The sequence below is a fragment of the Schistocerca piceifrons genome, chromosome 9 (assembly GCF_021461385.2).
Source record: "Schistocerca piceifrons isolate TAMUIC-IGC-003096 chromosome 9, iqSchPice1.1, whole genome shotgun sequence".
Lineage (NCBI taxonomy): Eukaryota > Metazoa > Arthropoda > Insecta > Orthoptera > Acrididae > Schistocerca > Schistocerca piceifrons.
The window spans coordinates 135,156,944-135,180,254 of NC_060146.1; the positions used below are offsets into that span (position 1 = coordinate 135,156,944).

At 43.9% G+C, this 23,311-nt stretch overlaps 1 protein-coding gene across 2 annotated transcripts in view; it reads right to left on the reverse strand.

Annotated features, from left to right (window-relative positions):
• The window catches only part of LOC124717389 (gamma-interferon-inducible lysosomal thiol reductase-like), a 328,253-nt gene that overhangs the window by 290,776 nt on the left and 14,166 nt on the right, over positions 1-23,311 (reverse strand). For both annotated transcript variants that reach the window (XM_047244238.1, XM_047244239.1), the window contains exons 2-3: positions 22,306-22,473; positions 9,566-9,739 (exon numbers count right to left, since the gene is read on the reverse strand). In XM_047244238.1, the coding sequence (XP_047100194.1) occupies positions 9,566-9,739; positions 22,306-22,473 (342 nt within the window). The remainder of the gene's footprint in view (positions 1-9,565; positions 9,740-22,305; positions 22,474-23,311) is intronic.

Sequence of the window (23,311 nt, forward strand, 5' to 3'; positions counted from 1 at the left end):
ATGTCCCCATATTGAGAAATCCACAGATTCAGGTTTAGCGAATGGATAGCCCATAGTACTGGACCTCCTTTCCTTTCCTTTCCCTTCCTTTCCGCACACGTGACGGTGTAGTGAGGCACTGTTGCGTGATCCCTAGAAAATTGAGTGGTACCCTGCCATGCATAAATCACAACAGTTGTCTCTCTGCAAGAGTAAAATTCTCCAATAGCAGTGCTAATTCGTTGCACAGAAATTGCTGAGTCTGTCACAGTTCTTGGCCATGCATTGATACTGAAGTGATCCTGATGCCTCACCTGTATGACTACTTGAGGATTTATGTCTGCCTAAACATGCATATTATGGTAATTTACTGTGCCAGATCTTGTGAATCCTGCCTCATCTGTTAATAAAATGCACATTACTCATCACAAATACAACGGCCCATTTCTCAACAGGTATTAGTTTTTGGACATAATATGATTGCAACTTTATTTCTAGTTGTGACAAATATTTCCTCTTGTGGGAATATGTGTCACTCTCTTTTTCAACACCTCGTACATGTCGATGGAGACCGCAGTTGTAACTGTCTGATTATCTACACATGAGTGAAAGTAATACCACTCCCTTAATACTTGTAATAAAGAGTACAGAATCAGTGATCAATTCAGAGGGTGGTATGGGGAGAAAGATTCCCAAGACATTATATATCTCCCTCCCTCCTGAGAAATTCGTATCTATTAATTACACTGATCAGCCAGAACATTACGACCACTTACCTAATAGCCGGTATGTCCACTTTTGGCACAGATAACAATGGCGATGTGTCGCGACGTGGACGAAATGAGGCCTTGATATGTCGTTGGAGGGAGCTGCCATCACATCTGCACACACGTCACCCATTTTCCGTAAATTCCAGGGAGGGGGGCGATGAGTCTGACGCCTGATTCAGTTACATCCCAGAAACATTCGATCGGGTTCAGATTTGGCGAGTTAGGGGGCCAGTATCTCAACTGGAACTCGCCAATGTGTTCCTCGAACCAGTCCATCACACTCCTGGCCTCATGGCTTAGCGCATTATCTTGTTGAAAAATGCCACTGTCATCAGGGAACATGATCGTCATGAAGCAGTGCATGCAGTCTGCAACCAGTGATGCTCCTTGGCCGACTCGGTGCACTGCGCGAGCTCCGTGGACCCAGGGATGCTGACGTGAATGCTTCCCAGAGCGTAATGGAGCCGCTGCCAGCTTGTCTCCATTCCGCAGTGCAGGTGTCGAGGAGTTGTTCCCCTGGAAGACGACGGATTCGCGCCCTCCCATCAGCATGACAAAGAAGGTACCGCGATTCATCAGTCAAGGCGACGCTCTACCATTGCGCCAACGTCCAGTGCCGACGGTCATGTGCTCTTCAGTTGTAGTTGCCGGTGTCGTGGCACATGCATGGGTCGATGGCTGTGGGGCCCATCGTTAGGTGTGTTCGGTGCAGTGCGTGTTCGGACACACTTGTACGGTGCCCATTATTAAAGTCTGATGTTAGTTCAGCCACAGTTCGCCGGCTGTGCTGTTTTACCAGTCTGCCCAAACTCCGACGTCTGTAATGAGGGGTGACTGCCCAACACCTCGATGTCTGGACGTGCTTTCACCTCGGTTTCGTCACGTGTTGAAGTCACCACAGCACTCCTCGAGCACCCGACAAGTCGTGCAGTTTCCGAAATGCTCATGCCGTGCCACGAGCCATTACAATCTGCCCTCGGTCAAACTCAGATAGATCGCGATTCTTCCCCATTCTACACGCAGATAGCATGTTCACTGATACTACATGCACCATGCGTGTGTCTGACTAGCAGCCATTCCTTGCCAGCTGACGCAACTATCGTCTGGACGGGTTTATATCGATGGTAGGTCGGTGATCATATGTTCTGGCTGATCAGTGCATGTGTAATATTAAAAGTCAACATAATGTATGAATTTAAATAATCGTCGGGGCTGGTGTAATGTAACAACTAATAAGCTTGCATTGGTTTGACAAATTTCAAGTGTACCGGCAGCAGGTGTATAAGAAATTTGGAATCAACAACGGACATGTCGTAATAACTCTGCGTATAAATGGTACGTGCAAGAAAGATCTGTCTCTATACAAAGACTGAAGCCTGCTATAGACTACGGCAATTGTTGTAATTCATTTCTCTAATTACTTTAACCTTCTTGTATGTGATGTATCTTAGTCAATAGCTTACTGTGGACGAGTGATGTGATTATGCAATCTGCATGCGGTCTTCATCAATTCACTGGATAAAAAGAACCGCTAGTGGCGATATACAATGTCGAAACAACAAACTTTATTTTGCTTTCTTTTCTAATAAAGGACAGCGTATTGCAGAAGAAACAGACCAATGCGAGTCTAATGAAAGAAATACTAGTGAATGTGATGGTGAATTGCTTACTGAATATTCAGTTACTCTCACTTCGTCTTCGAGCGAAAAACTGTTGAACGCGAGGAAAACCGGCAGAAATGGGAGTGAAGCTTCTTGCAAATTGTGTGAAATGCACAAAAAAATAATATCGAAACTCTACAAAAAAAACTGGAGGAATGTTGATTTCTGATCGTTTCACCAAATGTAGAAAAGCTGCGGGAAGTGCAGGAAAACTGGAAAAGCACGCTTAGTCAGAAAAACATGCAATAGCTGTTGTCCTTTAAAAGTGTAAATTTCTGGCTATTAAACACTCCAATTCATGTGCAGATAATTAAACAAAATTCAATTGAAAAAGTATTAAATCGTCAAACTGCGTCTTTAATTGAAGTGTGTATTTCCTCAGTAAGGAAGAAATACCCAACACAACAAAATATGAACCTTTGTTTCATAAGACAGTCGGTTAAATTTCAGCGTTGAAGGGCCGCACACGTTAGCAAATATAATGCTTCAGAATTATTAAATTGCGTTGGAGAGGTTCTAGACAGTCAAAATGAAACAATACTTTTCCTTTACGGCAGTTGAATCTAAAGGTGTTTTTAAACAAAGAGAACTGTTTTTGCTACTTTGTTAAGATGCACCATTCCCGTCTTTTGGAGTGAAGGGAAAGATTTCACGTCTGATTGAACTGAAGAGTACTACAGCTGAATCTATATTTACAACAGCTGATAGCGAACTAAAAACACGAAAACTTTCATACGACAATTACGAAGATGCTCTTTCGATTGTGCTGCTAATTTTAGTGGTTCTGTCACTGGAGTACGTGCTCGGTTATCAGATGTTTATGCTTTTCAATTGCCGTCACCAACTGTAGGAATAAACACTCTATAATGAAATCCACGTTACATGTTGTTAAGCTCATTTTGAAACATTTTCATGCTTCATCTAAACGAGAAAATGTATTGTATGAAATTCAAAGTACTTTAGAACAAACGTTTTTAAAAATACATGAAGCTATCCACATCCGTTGGATGAGTACCTATTGCACAGTTCGTGCTATATTCCAGTGACACAGGTCCATTATGATGGTATGTAAACATATGCACAAAAAATGTTCAAATGTGTGTGAATTCCTAAGAGACCAAACTGCTGATCTCATCGGCCCCTAGACTTACACACTACTTAAACTTATTTACACTAACTTATGCTAAGAACAACACACGCACCCATGCCCGAGGGAGGACTCGAACCTCCGGCCGGAGAGACTGCGCAATCCGTGACATGGCGCCTCAAACTGCGCAGCCACTCCACGCGGCTAACATATGCACAAGCACGGTGTGGATTTAGCAAATTGGCGAAAGGAATCTCGTTAATTACAATTTCACTTTGAGTGATATATTAAATGCAATCTCAAACTTAAGTAAAGTTTTACAAAAACAGCTGCACAGAATTTCACAAGTCCCTGTACTTGTTTCTGTCTCTGGAATATTTAAGACACATCGAGTCATCGGCTACCTTTACCATTGCGATGAATATAGTGCTGAAAATGAAAAACTAAATAAAATTAAAAACTACATGTGTACCCAACAGAAGTTAACGGTGTGCCATTCACGCAGAACAAGGAACGAACTATGAAAAACGTAAAAAAAATACGAAAAGAATTATTAACGAAATTGAGCAACTGTTCAATGAAAAGGCTCTGAAACTGATAGAACTAGAGGCATATTTTGAAAGCTTTAAAACATTTCACGAATTTAGTGATAATGATTGTAAAGATTTGTGTTTGATGTTAGGATTTAAAAATATAGACGCTATTATTGCAGAATTGCATTCTTTGAAATATATTGCTCATAATAAGTCACGAGATTCGTCTTCTGATATTGCTTCTTTTATCGTAAGGTCGGACATTGGCTATGAAGTGCTATCGACAATCGTTGAATTTGTGCTGTGAATTCTTATTTCCAATTCCATTGTAGAAAGGTCATTCAGGGTGATGACAAAATTAAGAAATAGGATAGTTCAGGATATGTTTCGAACTTGTGTAAAGTGTCAGCAGAAGGGGGCAAGGAGCCCACAGAAGCTATTATTGTTGATGTGACCAACAGCTATGCTGTAAAAAAGTCTTGTCACATAAATTTGCTGTAAATGTAAGTTTTCATACGATAGTATTATTTTACTGATTCTCATAATTTTATTCTTTAAGATAATTAACTTAGGCTATACCTACTTAGTACCTACACACAATTTCATTAAATGTAAACGATTTAGAGAATTTTTAACATATTAGTACTGATGTCACTAAAATTTGAAACCTACGGCATTCATCCCGCCCCCCACACCATACAAATCTTAATGTCCGCCCCCCCCCCCCTCCCTTTCTACAGACGAAAGCGTCTGTATTCATCACAGCAAATAATGTAAGGGGAAATCTTATATGCAGAAAACCAGGTGTAGAGTTGTTGTGGTCTTCAGTCCTGAGACTGGTCTGATGCAGCTCTCCATGCTACACTATCATGTGCAAGCTTCTTCATCTCCCAGTACCTACTGCAGCCTACATCCTTCTGAATCTGCTTAGTGTATTCATCTCTTGGTCTCCCTCTACGATTTTTACCCTCCACGCTGCCCTCCAATACTAAATTGGTGATCCCTCGATGTCTCAGAACATGTCCTACCAACCGATCCCTTCTTCTAGTCAAGTTGTGCCACAAGCTCCTCTTCTCCCCAATTCTATTCAATACCTCCTCGTTAGTTATGTGATCTACCCATCTAATCTTCAGCATTCTTCTGTAGCACCACATTTCGAAAGCTTCTATTCTCTTCTTGTCTAAACTATTTATCGTTCACGTTTCACTTCCATACATGGCTACACTCCATACAAATACTTTCAGAAATGACTTCCTGACATTCAAATCTATACTCGATGTTAAGAAATTCCTCTTCTTCAGAAACGCTTTCCTTGCCATTGCCAGTCTACATTTTATATCCTCTCTACTTCGGCCATCATCAGTTATTTTGCTCCCCAAATAGCAAAACTCCTTTACTACTTTAAGTGTCTCATTTCCTAATCTAATTCCCTCAGCATCACCAGACTTAATTCGACTACATTCCATTATCCTCGTTTTGCTTTTGTTGATGTTCATCTTATACCCTCCCTTCAAGACACTATCCATTCCGTACAACTGCTCTTCCAAGTCCTTTGCTGTCTCTGACAGAATTACAATGTCATCGGCGAACCTCAAAGTTTTTATTTCTTCTCCATGGATTTTAATACCTACTCCGAACTTTTCTTTTGTTTCCTTTATTGCTTGGCTCAACATACAGATTGAATAACATCGGGGATAGGCTACAACCCTGTCTCACTCCCTTCCCAACCACTGCTTCCCTTTCATACCCCTCGACTCTTATAACTGCCATCTGGTTTCTGTACAAATTGTAAATAGCCTTTCGCTCCCTGTATTTTACCCCTGCCACCTACAGAATTTGAAAGAGAGTATTCCAGTCAACATTGTCAAAAGCTTTCTCTAAGTCTACAAATGCTAGAAACGTAGATTTGCCTATCCTTAATCTTTCTTCTAAGATAAGTCGTAGGGTCAGTATTGCCTCACGAGTGTGTAGAGTATGAAACTGGGATTTCCCTATAGATTAAATTTCCTTTACTTTACGTCTATGGTCACAAACTTTTCTCAACAGATTACCAGTTTCGGTCTATAATGACCATCTTCGGATCTGTTTTTATAAAACAGATCTGAAGATGGTCATTATAGACCGAAAACGGATCTGAAACCGGTAATCTGTTAACAAAAAGTTTGTGACCATAGACGTAAAGTAAAGGAAATTTATTCTATATTCGGGTCACTGTTTTATTCGCGACAATGTCGCAGCTTGTGTTCCCTATAGATGGTGCTAGCCGTCAGTGTAGGGCCCATGAGACCGCGTCTGCAGCGCCATCTGCTTCTTGTAACGGCTCACGACGAATGTCAGCACCAAAGACCTTGTAAAAAATAACTAGACTCACTGATGGTGCTGCAGTCGCGGGACAATTTGAACCTTCGGCTGGACGCCATTATAGTGGTTGTAGTCTGATGTGTTGTGTAGTCTTGTTGTTTATGAAGACCCTGATTCAACGATGTGTATTTGTTGGGGCGTACATACAGTATTTGTTACTCGTAATTCTACTGTCTGTACGCTCCAATCAAGAGAAGTACAATGGTGAAGAGTTGTGCAGCGATTAATTGTACAAATAAATTCGAGAAAGGAACGAATATTACATTTCACAGGTATGTGTCTATTTTAAGTTTTTTTTGTATGTCAGTGCACTTGCTTAATAAATGTTTTTGTAACACGGTATTAGCATAATGTCTGTGCATCTATTTGCAGGTTTCCTTTTTCAAAACCACAGCTATTACAAAAATGGTTACACGCTGTCAGGAGGCAAGATTTCCGACCGACAGAATACCATTTTTTACGTTCTGATCATTTTGAAGAAATTTGGCTGATCGGTAGTGTTTTCATGGTCTAGGTTAGGTTGAAACTTGATAATTGGTCGTGAGTTGCCAAAGCACCATGCTATATATATAATGCACTTGTCGTCATAAAATCTAAAGCAAGGTAGAGTCAGAAAATATCTATTAATATATTGGGCAAATCTTCGAGTATTTTGATGCATTTTGCGTACATCTATCGTAAATGAACTACGAAAAATGCTTGGGGTCCAGTACATAACTTTTAGCTACGACAGCTTCCATGTAGTACTAAGATAAATTCATAAACAGTGACTAGTTGCTTCAAAAATGGCTCTGAGCACTATGCGACTTAACTGCTGAGGTCATTAGTCGCCTAGAACTTAGAACTAATTAAACCTAACTAACCTAAGGACATCACGCACATCCATGCCCGAGGCAGGATTCGAACCTGCGACCGTAGCGGTCGCCCGGCTCCAGACTGTAGCGCCTAGAACCGCACGGCCACTACGGTCAGCCTTCGCAACATATTTCCTAAAAATAACAGTTTACCACTCTAATGGCCGCCGGCCAGCTATTCAATTTGTCCTCTCTTCAGAGTCGACCACTCGTGCGGTTGTGGGGGCCTGGTCTGCACACAGTAACCCAAGTTCCATACATCGGTGGTTGTTTCAAACTAGTAAACATATCGAGTTTTGTGCCCACGAACTACGATTTGCGAACAGCATTGGTTTTCTGTTATCAGCTGAAGAGAACTGCTGCAGAATCGCATCGAATGTCGAAGCTTTCGGCGAACATGCTCTTGGGGGAACACAGTGTTTCGAGTGGTTGAAAAAATTCAAAAGTGGTGATTTTGACGTGAGAAACGACGAGCGCGGGAAACGACCGAAAAAGTTCAAAGACAACGAATTGCAGGACTTATCGGATGAAGGTGATACTCATACTCAACAGGAGCTCTCGGAACAATTGAATGTGACGCAGAAAGCCGTTCCCGAACTGAATGAAAAAACATAATTACGTAGGCTTTCCCAGCGTAGTAAGTCTTGAAAGTCTCTTCGGGTTTGCTGCCGGATTCTAAAATCAACTTGACTCTGGAGGTGTGCGAAGAGGAACATAGATCTGTGGCCTTTCTTCCTTATGTTGGAGACTTATCGTTTAAGATTGGACGAATTTTAAGGAATTTTAACATTAAGAGTGTGTTCCGTCCACCTTCTAAGATTAGGGCTTTGCTCGGCTCTGTGAAGGATGATTTGGAGCTTAGGAAACCCGGGGTGTACAAAATTCCGTGTCAATGTGGGAAAGCTTACGTTGGCCGTTCTATTCACACAGTGCATGACAGGTGTGTGGAACATCGCCGCCATACGAGGCTACAACAGCCGATAAAATCGGTGGTAGCAGAACACTGCCTAAATGAGGGACACAAAATGAAATTTGAGGAAACTGTTGTGGTTGTCAACATCTCCGGTTTTTGGAACAGTGTCTATAAAGAGTCGATTGAAATTAGGTTGGCTGATAATTTAATCAACAGAGACAGTGGGTTTCCTCTTAGCAAAACGTGGAATCCTGTATCATCTCGCATCAAAACTGAACGTTCTTCGGTGCGGCCTTGACTGCGATATATCGTTGCCAGCAGTGTTTCACTAAGGGCGGCGCCACCTCCCTGTCTAGGAAGGCAGAAATCGTGATGGGCGGCGCATGCGCCGTGTACTGAACGGTGGCCTATATAGGACGTCGAATTGCAATCTTGCGTCAGTTATCAGCGGGACTCATCAGCAGAAACAGCATTTTCCTGAAGATGGCGAACAGTTGGGTCGCCGAAATATCGAGTCGATTTTAGGATCCGGCAGCAAACCCGAAGAGACTTTCATGAATGAAAAACAGCAAGCAAATCGAAAGACCATTTGTGAAATGCTGTTCGCCAGATACAAAAGAAAGTCGTTTCTCTATCGAATAGTGACAGGTGATAAAAATGGATCTATTTTGAGAATCCTAAGTGTCGTAAATCATGGGTGAATCCAGTTAAACCATCGACATCCACTGCAAGAGCAAATCGCTTTGGAATGAATACAATGCACTGTGTTTGTTGGCATCAGAAGGGTGTCATCTATTAAGAGCTGGTAAACCCTGGTGAAACCGTTGACACTGATTGCTACCAACAGCAAATTATCGATTTTAATCGAGCATTACATGAAAAACTACCGGAATGCGGAAAAAGACAAAGCCATATTGCTCCATGATAACGCCCCACCACACACAGCAAAGAGGGTTAGGGAAACGGTCGAGGCGTTCAGTTGGGAATTACTAGGGCATGCGGCTTAATCCTCAGACTTGGCTCCGTCTGATTATCATCTGCTTACATCACTGGGACACACTCTCACTGAACAGCGCTTCAGTTCGTTTGAAAATGGCTCGCTGACTGGTTTGCTTCAAAAGAGGAACGTCTTTTTTGGCGCGGCATTTATAGCCAGCCGGAGAGGTGGCAGAAATGTATAAATAGCAATGAAGATTATTTTGAATAAAATATTGTTTATCAGTTTCAAACAACAGACGAGTAATTCAGGTTTCATACTACTACACGTGGTATACCCACCCAAACGTCTGTTTATGGCAGCATAGGAACCGGAAGGCGAGAGTTTTCTGTCATCGTGTGCTCACTGTATGATCACATCCAAAGTGAGTCGATTGAAAGGAACTCGGTACGGATGAGTGAATAGCTTACCTGCTCGCCAATGGCTTCAGGAAATGTCTCGTTGCGGATCGTGCACTCCACCAGCTTTACCAAAGAGGTCTGATCCTCGACGATGTCTATGGCACACGAGTGGATTTTGTTTCCCTCGCACTCCCGTGGACCGTGCTCGCAAGAGAAATTGTATCCCTCTGGCGTTTCAAACGTCTGTGGAAACAAAAGCAAAAGTAGAGAATACACACAATGTGAAATAAACACATGTAAATTAAAACTGTAGAAATTAGCAATGAAGTCATTAAACTAGTCAATGAGTTTTTATATTTCGAGTAATTTTTTTCGTTTTATTTCGCTGCCGGCCGCTGTGGTCGACCGGTTCTAGACGCTTCAGTCCGGAACCGCGCTGCTGCTACGGTCGCAGGTTCGAATCCTGCCTCGGGCATGGATGTGAGTGATGTCCTTAGGTTAGTTAGGTTTAAGTAGTTCTAAGTCTAGGGGACTGATGACCTCAGATGTTAAGTCCCATAGTGCTCAGAGCCATTTTAACCATTTTTTATTTCGTTTCCAGCGTTTGTTCTCTGTTTAGCCACCTAAAACACATGTTTACATTGTATACCCGTACTTAATCGCAAATTCATGGAATTAAAAGCTCATCCTGTCGCAATTTTTCAACACAAAGTTTTAATAAATACCACGATAAGCAAATTACACAAATTTGCACAATCAGTTCACACTATTTCTTAAATTTAAACATGAGCAAAGCATAGTAGTGAAAATATGAAGATTTTACCTATACTCTAAGGCACGGGTGGCCAAGATTTCAGCGTGTCCCGGTACGAGTGTCAAAGAGCGCAACATCGCTGCACATTTCCCCCACCAGCACGGCACGCTGTCTAATTGCGCGTCGAGGGAGAAGAAGGGAAAACCACAAACACGCCGCATTTAAATGGCAGTGCTTGGTTTTATATTTCAGATACACTGAAGCGCCAAAGAAACTGGTATAGCGATACGTATTCAAATTGCAGAGATATGTAAACAGGCAGAATACGGCGCTGCGATCGGCAACGGCTACATGAGACAATAAGTGTCTGTTGCAGTTGTTAGACCGCTTACTGCTGCTACAATGGCAGCTTATCAAGATTTAAATGAGTTTGAACTGATGCTATAGTCAGCGCATGAGCAATGGGACAGCATTTCCGAGGTAGCGATGAAGTGGGGATCTTCCCGTATGACCATTTCACGTGTGTACCGTGAATATCAGGAATCCGGTAAAACATCAAATCTCCAACATCACTGCGGCCGGAAAAAGATCCTGCAAATACGGGACCAACGATGACTGAAGATAATCGTTCAACGTGACAGAAGTGCAACCCTTCCGCAAACTGATGCAGATTTCAATGCTGGGCCATCAACAAGTGTCAGCGTGTGAACCGAACCATTCAACGAAACATGATCGATATGGGCTTTCGGAGCCGAAAGCCCACTCATGTACCCTTGATGACTGCACGACACAAAGCTTTATGGCTTGCCTGGGACTGTCAACAGTGACATTGGACTGTTGGTGACTGGAAACGTGTTGGCTGGTCGGTCGAGTGTCGTTTCAAATTGAATCAAGCGGATGGGTGTATACGGGTATGGAGACAACCCCATTAATCATTGGACCCTGCATGTCAGCAGAGGTCTGTTCAAGCTGGTGGAGGCTCTATGATGGTGAGGACTGTGTGCAGTTGGAGTGATATGGGACCTTAGACACGTCTAGTTACGATTCTGACAGGTGACACGTACGTAAGCATACTGTCTGATCACCTGCATCCATTCATGGCCATTGTGCACTCCGACGGACTTCGGCAATTCCAGGAGGTCTGAGTTTAAACACTTCCGCTGCCAACCATACTCTGAACATTATTGAGCTTATCTGGGATGCCTTGCACCGTGCTGTTCAGAAGAGATTTCCAGCCCCTCGTACTCTTACGGATTTATGGACAGCCCTGCAGGATTCATAGTGTCAGTTCCCTCCAGCACTACTTCAGACATTGAGCGAGTCCATCCCACATGATGTTGCTTCACTTCTGTGTGCTCGCGGGGGCCCTACACGATGTTAGGCAGGTGTACCAGTATCTTAGGCTCTTCAGTGTAGGTCACAAACAAAACAAATTGTCAGTATTATGTAAGAACCTTTGGGTGAGTGAAGACATAATTTTTATGTGGTACAAACTGTCAGCATACGTACAGATACAGACAATTTCACAGAGCTTAGCGCTCAGGTTCCACGTAGTCGTAGCTTATTTAGTTTCATAATCGAAAAAAAGTGTTTCACACAAATATGTCGATCGAACTACTTCAGCACTTTTGCAATCTGATTATGGAGACTTGGAAACGCTACATGAGGAAAGCAATGCAGATGTCGTAGACAGTTTTAACGTAAAAAGGTTTGTCATTAAAACTGGAATTACCTTGCAGGTCAATGAGTTAGATCGGCGCATGCACTGTGGCACTTTCAGTTGAACAGCCAAACGGTCTCGAAAGCGGTACGGAAAGAGGTGCAAGACTTGTTCTTCTAGTTTTGTCAAGACCACAACGAATTGTTCAAACTTCGCGTTTTCTTTATCGCCGAAGAGTTTAGGGAAGTGGGTTGTTTTTGACAGTCTACAGCGCGATTTTCTTTTTAAATGCATCCCCATGAAATCAGAAAAAGTTACCTTGCAACGTCTGACTGTGGACAGTTGCAGTCAAGTCCACTTGCAATGCTAAGTCTGCAATCCATTCTGGGTGTTCTAATTATCGATCCTGCAGTCGTTTCTCCTTCATACACTACTGGCCATTAAAATTGCTACACCACGAAGATGACGTGCTACAGACGCGAAATTTAACCGACAGGAAGAAGATGCTGTGATATGCAAATGATTAGCTTTTCAGAGCATTCACACTAGGTTGGCGCCGGTGGCGACACCTACAACGTGCTCACATGAGGAAAGTTTGCAACCGATTTCTCATACACAAACAGCACTTGACCAGCGTTGCATGGTGAAACGTTGTTGTGATGCCTCGTGTAAGCAGGAGAAATGCGTACCATCACGTTTCCGACTTTGATAAAGGTCGGATTGTACCCTATCGCGATTGCGGTTTATCGTATCGCGACATTGCTGCTCGCGTTTTTCGAGATCCAATGACTGTTAGTAGAATATGGAATCGGTGGGTTCAGGAGGGCAATACAGAACGCCGTGCTGGTTCCCGACGGCCTCGTATCACTAGCAGTCGAGATGACAGGCATCTTATCCGCATGGTTGTAACGGATCGTGCAGCCACGTCTCGATCCCTGAGTCAACAGATGGGGACGTTTGCAAGACAACAGCCATCTGCACGAACAATTCGACGATATTTGCAGCAGCATGAACTATCAGCTCGGAGACCATGGCTGTGCTTACCCTTGACGCTGCATCACAGACAGGAGCGCCTGCGATGGTGTACTCAACGACGAACCTGGTTGCACGAATGGCCAAACGGCATTTTTTCGGATGAATCCAGGTTCTGTTTACAGTATCATGATGGACGCATCCGTATTTGGCGACATCGCTGTGAACGCACAGCGGAAGCGTGTATTCGTCATCGCCATACTGGCGTATCACCCGGCGTGATGGTATGGGGTGCCATTGGTTGCACGTCTCGGTCACCTCTTGTTCGCACTGACGGCACTTTGAAAAGTGGACGTTACATTTCAGATGGGTTACGAATCGTGGCTCTACCCTTCATTCGATCCCTGTGAAACCCTACATTTCTGCAGGATAATGCACGACCGCATGTTGCAGGTCCTGTACGGGCCTTTCTGGATACAGAAAATGTTCGACTGCTGCCATGGCCAGCACGTTCTCCAGATCTCTCACCAATTGAAAACGTCTGGTCAATGGTGGCCGAGCAACTGGCTCGTCACAATACGCTAGTCATTACTCTTGATGAACTGTAGTATTGTGTTGAAGCTGAATTGGCAACTGTGTTTGTACACGCCATCCAAGCTCTGTTTGACTCAATGCCCAGGCGTATCAAGTCCGTTATTACAGCCAGTGGTGGTTGTTCTGGGTACTGATGTCTCAGGATCTATGCACCCAAACTGCGTGAAAATGTAATCACATGTCAGTTCTAGTATGATATATTTGTCCAATGAATTCCCGTTTATCATCTGCATTTCTTCTTGGTGTAGCAATTTTAATGGCCAGTAGTGTAAATATTATGTAGTTTATTTTACGTTGACGCTGTGTAAGCGTTTAAGGAGACCAAACAGCTGAGGTCATTAGTCTCATACTCGCCCTCCAAGATGAAAGCAGTGTACCTACTACGTGTTTACAGTAAATACTGGGTGCAAGTGTGACAAAGTGTTCTAATTGTATGCGTAGAGTGTATCTGAGGCAGAACATGCGAACCAGGTCAGCATTCTCCTCGTGGGACGTGGGGAACCGCCTAAAAACCACACCGGCTGGTCAGTGCACCGATACCTCGTCGTTCATCTGCTGGCTGGATTCGATCTCTGCTGGCATATCTCTCCGTCCCGGAAATGGTCACCTTAAGATCTGCAGCTACCAACGCGGGTTTTATTTTACGAATATGAAAATCCAACTGGGTGAAATAGAGAGTATGTCAAAGGATATTCAATAGCAGTTGGAAAAAAGGTGGGCTGCATTCTGCCTAGTGCAGGTCTCAGTATTATGAAAATGGCATGTGTCGAGTGTACATGCAGGAGTACAACGGAAAATTCGAGAAGTCAGTCCGAAAGCTCTATTCACACCCTGCGCTAATAATATGCATTCTCTAGTCTTCCCTCTAGCGTGACCTGTTTTGGGACTGTAGAGAAGTTATAATCATTGTTCTCGTCTTCTACATACAGATGGGAATTACTTGTTGAAAAAAAAAGACAAAAAGCACGCTTGAAACGATTGTTTGGTACGTATTGGAGTGCTCATTACAATTCAGTTAAAGCCGTAAAAGGAAACTTGGAAACAGTTGTGAGCAATTTGGAAGATGCGCAAGATCCATTCAAGTCATACATTGATACAAGATTTGCAGCACGCTTGCTCCTTCCATCTATATGTGATTTCACCTTTTTGACCAACATACACTTTAGGTACATGATACTGAAGGAAATAAATTTTGTCCAATGATATGTACAATTTCTAAAGATACGTTTGTATAAAGGACTCGCCAAATTGAAAATCTTGAATGAGATTTTAATGACGGAACGAAGAACTATTACAGACAATGCTGTTACTTTTTGCACTAAAAATGCAATCATATGGATATTAACACTGACCGGACGAGGAAAAAAAGAGTAAATAAAATAATAGTGGGCGAAGTAGCTAATGACGTTGGATTACCGATTCAGGAAGAAGTTCGTCGCTCAATGTCTGAATGCATCGATCGATTTATACAAGAATATTCGCACCTTGAAGGAAACCACCAAAAGTTTCCAAATTGTTGAAACAAAATTTGTGCTTAAAGCTACCGATGACGCTTTGGCTGTAGCATTAGGGAGCCTGGTAGAAATTTACGATGAGTCCCTAAAGGAGCAGATCCTGCAAGAAGTAAAATGGTGTTACAGGCATCTAAGTGCAACCGATAGAAGTGTGTACGTATCTGTTAGATACACAGCCATCTAACTAAATGGAAATTCAGTGAATCATTACCCTGAACAGCACTTATAATCCAGTATTTCTTGACCATATGCGCCTCAATCACATAATGCGAATAGGTTTTCTAAACTGAAGCTAATACAAAACATATTCGCTCTACGATGAATCAAGAACGACTATCTAGTCTCTTCTTTTTATCAGTTGAAAGAAAATTTTTAAATGAAACAGATTTCAACGACTTATTGAGAATTTCGGCAAAATAAAGGCACGAAAACATGTACTATAATAATATCAATAGTAACTACAATCTCGTACTAATTTTGCGAAACTACTGATATTATAATAGTACAAGCTTTGTTCCGAGACATATGAAATAAAAGGTACTTTTATTTATTTCTTTGCTCTCTACCTGGTGGTTGCTGTGCTAAACGCTGATTCGTATTCTCAGCTATATCTTTATGTATGTATGTTACTACAGCGCGGAGTACACACATTTTTTTGTCAGTCTTTACCTCTGTGCCATTGATTTTTTACAAAATGTACATTGTAAATACATGAATTGTTAAGCAGACGCCGCGCGGGATTAGCCGAGCGGTCTGCGGCGCTGCAGTCATGAACTGTGCGGCTGGTCCCGGCGGAGGTTCAAGTCCTCCCTCGGGCATGGGTGTGTGTGTTTGTCCTTAGGATAATTTAGGTTAAGTAGTGTGTAAGCTTAGGGACTGAAGACCTTAGCAGTTAAGTCCCATAAGATTTCACACACATTCCATTCCATTAACCAGACGTTAGGAGCATTGTTCACGTATGAAAGAGCTAAAGATGACTACATGGCGATCTTACTGGTTTTCCCACAATGACACGTAAATTCTATTTATGTCGTAACAGCAGCTACCTTATGTCTAAGTCATTCCCGTTTCCTTTACATTAATACAGGTCACTTACGTAATAACGGACAGCTGCGGCAATGTTGTTCTACAACATTCCATCCAGTGGAATCTTCGCTTGTACATCTACATCCATACTCTGCAGACTACTGTCAGGTCCACGGTAGAGGGCACTTACCACTGTACCTGCTATTACGGCTTCTTCCCGTACCATCCACGAATGGGGCGCGGGAAGAGTGATTGCTTGGTAAATGTCTCTGTGCGTGTTGTAATTAGTGTAACATTGTCTTCGAGATCCCTATGGGGGTGATATGTAGGCGGTTGTATATACACACATCGGCAAAAGTGATGTATCATCCCGACATGTGCTGCTATTGTGACTGTTCCTGTAATTATCGGAAGGTCACCGCTGACATTGTTTGTAAACATACACACAGTTACCATGAGCACTACCTACGGTGGAACACCACACTCGAAAGCAAATGGCTCTGGGCACTATGGGACTCAACTGCTGAGGTCATCAGTCCCCTAGAACTTAGAACTACTTAAACCTAACTAACCTAAGGACAACACACACATTCATGCCCGATGCAGGATTCGCACCTGCGACCGTAGCGGTCCCACGGTTCCTAACTGTAGCGCCTAGAACCGCACGGCCACTCCGGCCGGCACTCGAAAGCACTGAAACGTTTCAGTTGAAAGTAAAGCACCAGTAAGGACGCATCAGAGACGCCTGTGGAGCAGTGTAGTGGACATCCTTCATGGCACGAAAGTCAGTCGTGACCAATTATCGTATCCGCATCATAATATTACGCACTGAAGAATCATCTATTGGGGAAGTCGCTCGACGTGTGAAAGTGACGTGTGCGATTGGTTCCAATTTACAGGTAGTGTTGAGGACTTATGCCGCTCAGGCCGTCCACGTTCGACGGGGACACAGGATGTTCGATATCTACGACTTTAGAGTGATACAGACCAAGGGCAATGTGGTCCAGAATTGAATTCGGCGTCAGAAGAAGCTACAGGACGTCGTGTTTGAGATCAGAGTGCTGGGAGACGATTGTATGATGTCATCTCCGCTTCTGATGACCACCAAGTCGTATACCACAACGCCATGGACTGCGTTACAGATGGGCAAGAATTCGTGCAGACAGGACCTCCCGGAGTGACGTCGGGTGTTGTTTACGGACGAAACTCGGATCTGTTTGTACCCTGATAAATCACAGACGACATGTCCGGAGATAACCCGGTAATATCGGACGCCTTCAACTCTGTGACCCACATCAAAGTGGTGGTGGAGTAATGTTCTGAACGGCGTTACATGGGGCACCGTACAACTCTCCTGATAGTTGAGGGTAATATCACTTCCCCGTGGAACAGGAACGAGGTTGTGCAACCAATGTTGGGACCATATCGCCAACATTTTGGTGAAAACCTCATCTCGATGGATGTTAACTCGCGTGATCATTGCACGAGGGAAACTAAGGTTATAAGGCATGTAGCTTCAGCATGGAATGTCCGTGGGGGAAGTTGGTACGACTGCCGCATCGCGGAAAGCCAGCGGAAGGAACGAGCATTCCCATTCTCTCTCGTACCAAAGCTAGGCTGGCACGTTTCTTGATTCTTCTGGACGCCGCTGACTCGCTGTGATGCTTGACCTTAGCAAAATTCGGTACCAAACGTTCTTCTTGGCACTTCATTAGAAAAACAAAAGAGCTAAGTAGACGACTTCTCCGATGACAGCTTGTCGATCCTTTTCATGCTGCGATACATCTCCTCCCCGTAGAGGTATGTGATGTGATTCTTCAATTTCTCCAGGCGTATTTTATGACGAAATAAATCTCGGGTGAACAGCCTGGTATGAGTGTGCATAGGAGACAATATTTCGGCAATCGACCACGTTGCCATCATCAGGTGCCTCGGTCCAGGTACAGCGTCCGTTCTCCTGCCGTCTGGGCGCTGCGTCCTAGGTCTTCTCGTTCAGGAGGGTCTGCTGGCACCGCTCTCGTTATTCTTCCCTCCTCCCCCGAACCTCCTTGTCGATTACTGTCGTGGTGACTGTCAGAAGTGAGCGCCATCATTCCGGCTCCCGCCAAGTGCGAAGTGCGCGATGTAATTCGCTACCTAAATGCTAAGGGCATGAACGTCGCTGCGATTCATAGCGAAATTGTTTTAGTTTGTGGAGAGCACGAAATGTAAAGGCAGCATTTGACGAAATATGTACGGAATTTCAATTCTGGAAGGACGGAAATTCACGATGAAGACAGAAGCGGAAGGCCGTCTATTGCGACTGATGGTGTGGAGCAGGAAATTGGACATCTCTCTGATCGCCGTTCGACAACTGACGACCTGCAAGCAGTTTGTTCAAACATTTCACGAACTGTTGTGCATGAAGTCGTAAGTGATCGACTAAATCATCGCAAGTTGTGTGCGCGATGGGTTGCCGAGATGCTTACCGAAGCACACAAAATAAACAGAGTCAGTGGTGCTGGTGAATTTCCTGACCGTTTTGAGACTGAAGGCGAGGCTTTTCTCTACTCTATAGTGACAGGGGATGAAACTTGGGCTTATCACCGTACTCTAGAGAGCAAACGACAATCAATGTAGTGGCGCCATACTCATTCTCCTTCAGCCAAAAAGTTCAAAACTCAGCAAACAGCAAGGAAAATCATGGTGTCAGTGTTTTGGGACAGGATAAGGATTCTGTTCGTTGGTTGTTTTGGAAAGAGGTGAAACAATAAATGCTGCAAGATACTGTGAGACCGTGGAGGAACTTCGCAGAGCCATACAAAACAAATGTCACTGTATGCTAGCAACGGGAGTCTGTCTCCCTCATGACACTGCTTGTCCGCACACCGCCCGTGTAACACAAGAGCTGTTGGTTGGGAAGTTTTTAGCAACCCCTCTCACAGCCCTAATCTCGCACCTAGTGACTGTTCACTAAATTGAAGGAACACTTTCGTGGAAAACACTTCTCCGACGACGACGAGGTGAAAATCGAAGTGAAGAACTGGCTGGAAAAGGAAGCGGGAGATGTCTAAAACTCAGGATTCAAAAAACTCGTCCCACGGATGACAAAATGTATTTAGGTAAATGGTGACTATGTGGAAAAATAATGCAAGACCTATACTACAATGCATGTAAATTTTATTAAAATACATTTTTTGTACTTCAGTTAATTCTTGTAACCCCACTGAGCCGTGCGCCGGCTGGTGTGGCCGAGCGGTTCTAGGCGCTACAGTCTGGAACCGCGTGACTGCTACGGTCGCAGGTTCGAATCCTACCTCGGGCATGGATGTGTGTGGTGTCCTTAGGTTAGTTAGGTTTAAGTAGTTCTAAGTTCTAGGGGACTGATGGCCACAGCAGTTAAGTCCCATAGTGCTCAGAGCCAATTGAACCAATTGAATTGAGCCGTGCACGGCTCGCGTTTATCCCACTTATTGTTTGTCATCTTCTATTACGGTACTGCCGCCTCGTCTTCTTATTCCATTTACTGGCGTCACTAACTTCCTGCCTTACTTGCCCGTGGACGGCAGCAGCAGCGCGTATCGATAAGTGCAATGTCGTACCATCGCTGGAGCGACCAATAGTGTTTCCGGGTCGCCGTGTGTCTGCAGTCAGTTCGGGACGAACCAGCAGTGCAGTCGGGATGCAGCAGAAGTGAAGTCGTGGGCGGATCGCCTGTGAGGCGCCGACAGCCAGTGCTCACTGACCGCTGGCGACACACATGAAGTGTCCGACGGAGGGAGATTGGAGCGGGACGACCGTTGGTTGGTCGTTCGGTTGGTCGTCTCATCGGCCGACGTACACTTGCTCCTTTCACCGTTTCCAGGCCTGGGCAGTCGGTCGGTTGGCCTGGAGCATTCTCCGCGGGACGTAGTTTGGCCGGGGCCCCTGGCGGTCTCTACGCGGGTCAGAGTGTGAGGCCCGTTGCTATGAGGCCCGTGGCTCACCGATGCCGAACACGAAAGTTAAGTCTTTACTTAATCTACCAGCCAGCCCCAACTGTTCACATTGTGTCGTTTGAGTTTCGTTGTGGGCTGTTGGGACATCCTGCCGCTTGGTCCGTTGACTGTCGGTCAGTTGGGTTGTCGTCGGATCGTGAATGGTTGGCCCGACTGCCTGTCTCACCTAAGCGAGCGTTAATGTTTGAATTCCAGGCCGACCCTCGAACATCTGAGCGCTCTTGGGTCTACTGCCTTTTTTTATTTGTTCTTGTTGTTTGTAGTTGAATGGCTTCTAGCCGATTTTTTAAAATTAAAGTTGTTTTGCCCTTAAGGTATAAGACTTTTTAGGCCTTCAGCCTAATTTAAAGAACTGTTTCACGTAAGACCTTTGGCATTTTAAAGGTTATAATGTTGTTGAATTTTAAGTGTTGGGCCTTCAGCCGATTTTGGGTTTGAGTTGTTTTGCTCTTAGGGCCTTATCTTAGTTCAAAGCAGTGTTTCACGTAAGGCCTTTGGCATTTTAAAAATTTTTATGTTGTTGAATTTTAAGTGTTGGGCCTTCTGCCGATTTTGAGTCCCAAAGATAATAAAGCTGATTTTTCTCTGTAAGCTTGTGAGAAACATTAAGAACAACTCGTTCCTCGCCATTAACGTTGTACCGTGCTCACGTTTTACTACGAAGCAGGAAGCAGTGTCAACCATTTGCACAGTACGTATGAACAGTGGGACAATCAGAGCAAAAGTAGCGTTTACGGAGACTGGTACTGTACACGATTTTTTAAATAAAAATTTCGTAGCTAAAGTATGATTACGAAAAACGTTGATGGTGTTAATATATCAAAACGTCTTAAAGTTTCATTTACAATGATATAGTAATAAGATATCTAATACGTAAGTAGGACCTACTCCCAAGAGCGGCACAACACCAGTGTAGCAGAGGTGCGGCTGCTGACCAATCAATGCACTTGTGTTTGTTTACATCATCTTTATTCCAATGACGAACCAACTATAGTATCTCCCAACCCAATTGTTCAACCGGCCAAATGGACGGTGTGAGGGTGTCCATTGTCGTGAAGCAATATCACGCGTTTCCTTTGAGATCCACGACGTTTTTCTCTCATTGATGGCTTTACTTTATAAGCGTGTCTGAGTAGCGGGCATTGTTTCTTGTACGCTGATCTTCGAAATAACTACCAAAGGCTGCACCTTGGTCACCCCAAAAGACGGTCAGCGTGGCTTTTCACGCCGTTGATTGCGTTCTGAATTTCTTTCGGACAGGTGAGCTGGTGCGCTTCCACTCCCTGCTTTGTTTTTTGGACTCTGGTTCAAAATGGTGTACCCAAGTTTTATCAGAAGTTAAAATCATTTTTGGAAAAAGACCACCTTCCCTTTAATAGCGTTCTTTCAAGCCTGCACAGACTTTAAGTCTTTTTTTGTGTTGTGTTAAATGTTTCGAGATACACCTTACACCTTTTTTTCTGAACTTGAGCTTGTTACTCACAACGTTAGGAACGGTACCAACACTTACTGCAACTGGTTTCGCTATGTGTCGAATAGCAAACACGCCGGCTTCACGAATATCTCGTCAGTGCCGGTTTCAAGGGAAGGAGTTGACACGAATTGGCCGACCAATACGTTGCTCGTTAGTCGCTAAGGTTCGAGTGTTTTTAGACTGTTCCACTATCTGTAAAAGTTTCTGCGGTTTGTACAGCTTTCATCATGCTATAAAACCATTCGGGAAAGGACTTTAGTCGGATTTTCACCTCCAGACCGCAAAAAACGAAAATTATGCGAGGAAAGATTTTAGTCAGATTTTCACCTTCATAAAAAAAAAAAAAACCGGATCACCTAATATTTTTCAACTAATGTGGAGACTTCAAGTGGACATATCATCGCTAATTGCAATTTTGAAGTAATACACAAAACAATTTTTATCCGTCAGCTGTTCTCAGCTCATCCCAGTGATACCAACCTAAACTCAAGAAAGTACAGACCTCCTCTTACAAACTATTTCATTTCTACATCAGTTTGTCTCTTTCATTATCGAACGACCCTCGTACTTAACTACATCATCTGCCAAAGTCTGCGAGGTCATTAATATACGACATGAACAACAAGGGTCCCAACACACTTCCCTGAGGGACAGCTGATGCCTCTTCTACATATGTCAACAACTCTCCGCATCTAACAAGAAATCCTCAATCCAGTCACGACCCTGTGATGGACGCCGTCAAATAAAGCCGTCTGTGCTGAAGTTAACAGTTTCAGTCCTCTGAAATACGACGAGCAATAGCTATTAAAAATATTGAAATGGAGTAAATATTACTTACCTCAGCATTTCCATACGGGACCAGTTTAAGCTTGATCCGTTCTGGAGCTTTTAGATACGCCGGAAGCAAGTGCTCGATGACGAACCTCCGGCAGTGCGGGCAAAGCGTTTCATAGTAAAGGCCGACCTCCACTGGACTCGTGAGAAGTGTTGTGTTTACAGCGGACGCCTGTAACACAATATATGCCGTAACGACTGGTAATATACTAAGGTGACGAAAGTCATAGGCTAGCGATATGCGCATGTAGGATGGCGGTAGTATCGCGTACACAAGGTATAAAAGGGCAGTGCATTGGCGCAGCTGTCATTTATACCCAAGTGATTTATGTGAAAAGGTATACGACGTGATTCTGGCTGTAAGACAGGAAATAACGGACTTTGAACGAGGAATAGTACTTGGAGTAAGACGCATGGGACATTCCATTTGGGAAATCGTTAGGGAATGCAATATTCAGAGATCCACAGTGTCCCGAGAGTGTCAAATTTTAGGCATTACCAGTCACCACGGATAACGCACTGGCATCGTCTGCAGCTTCTCTCTTGGGCTCGTGACCATATCGGTTGGACCCTAGGCGACTCGAAAACCGTGGCTTTGTCAGATGATTCCCGATTTCAATTGGTAAAGAGGTGATCGTAGAGTTCGGGGATGGTGCAAACCCTACGAAGCCATGGGTACAAGTTGTCAACAAGGCACTGCGCACGCTGCCAGTGGCTCCATAATGGTGTGGCTGTGCTTACATGGAATGGACTGGGTCCTGTTGTCCAATTTATCCTATCATTGAATGGAAGTGGTTATGTTCGGCTACTTGGAGGCTTCATGTTTCCAAACAACGATGGAGTTTTTATGGATGAAGATGCACCATGTCACTTGGCCACAATTGTTCGCAACTGATTTGATGACGTTTCTGGACAATTAAAGTGAATGATCTGGCCACGCGGATGGCCCGACACGACTCTCGTCGAACATTTATGGGGCGTAATCGAGAGCTCAGTTCGTATACAAAGTC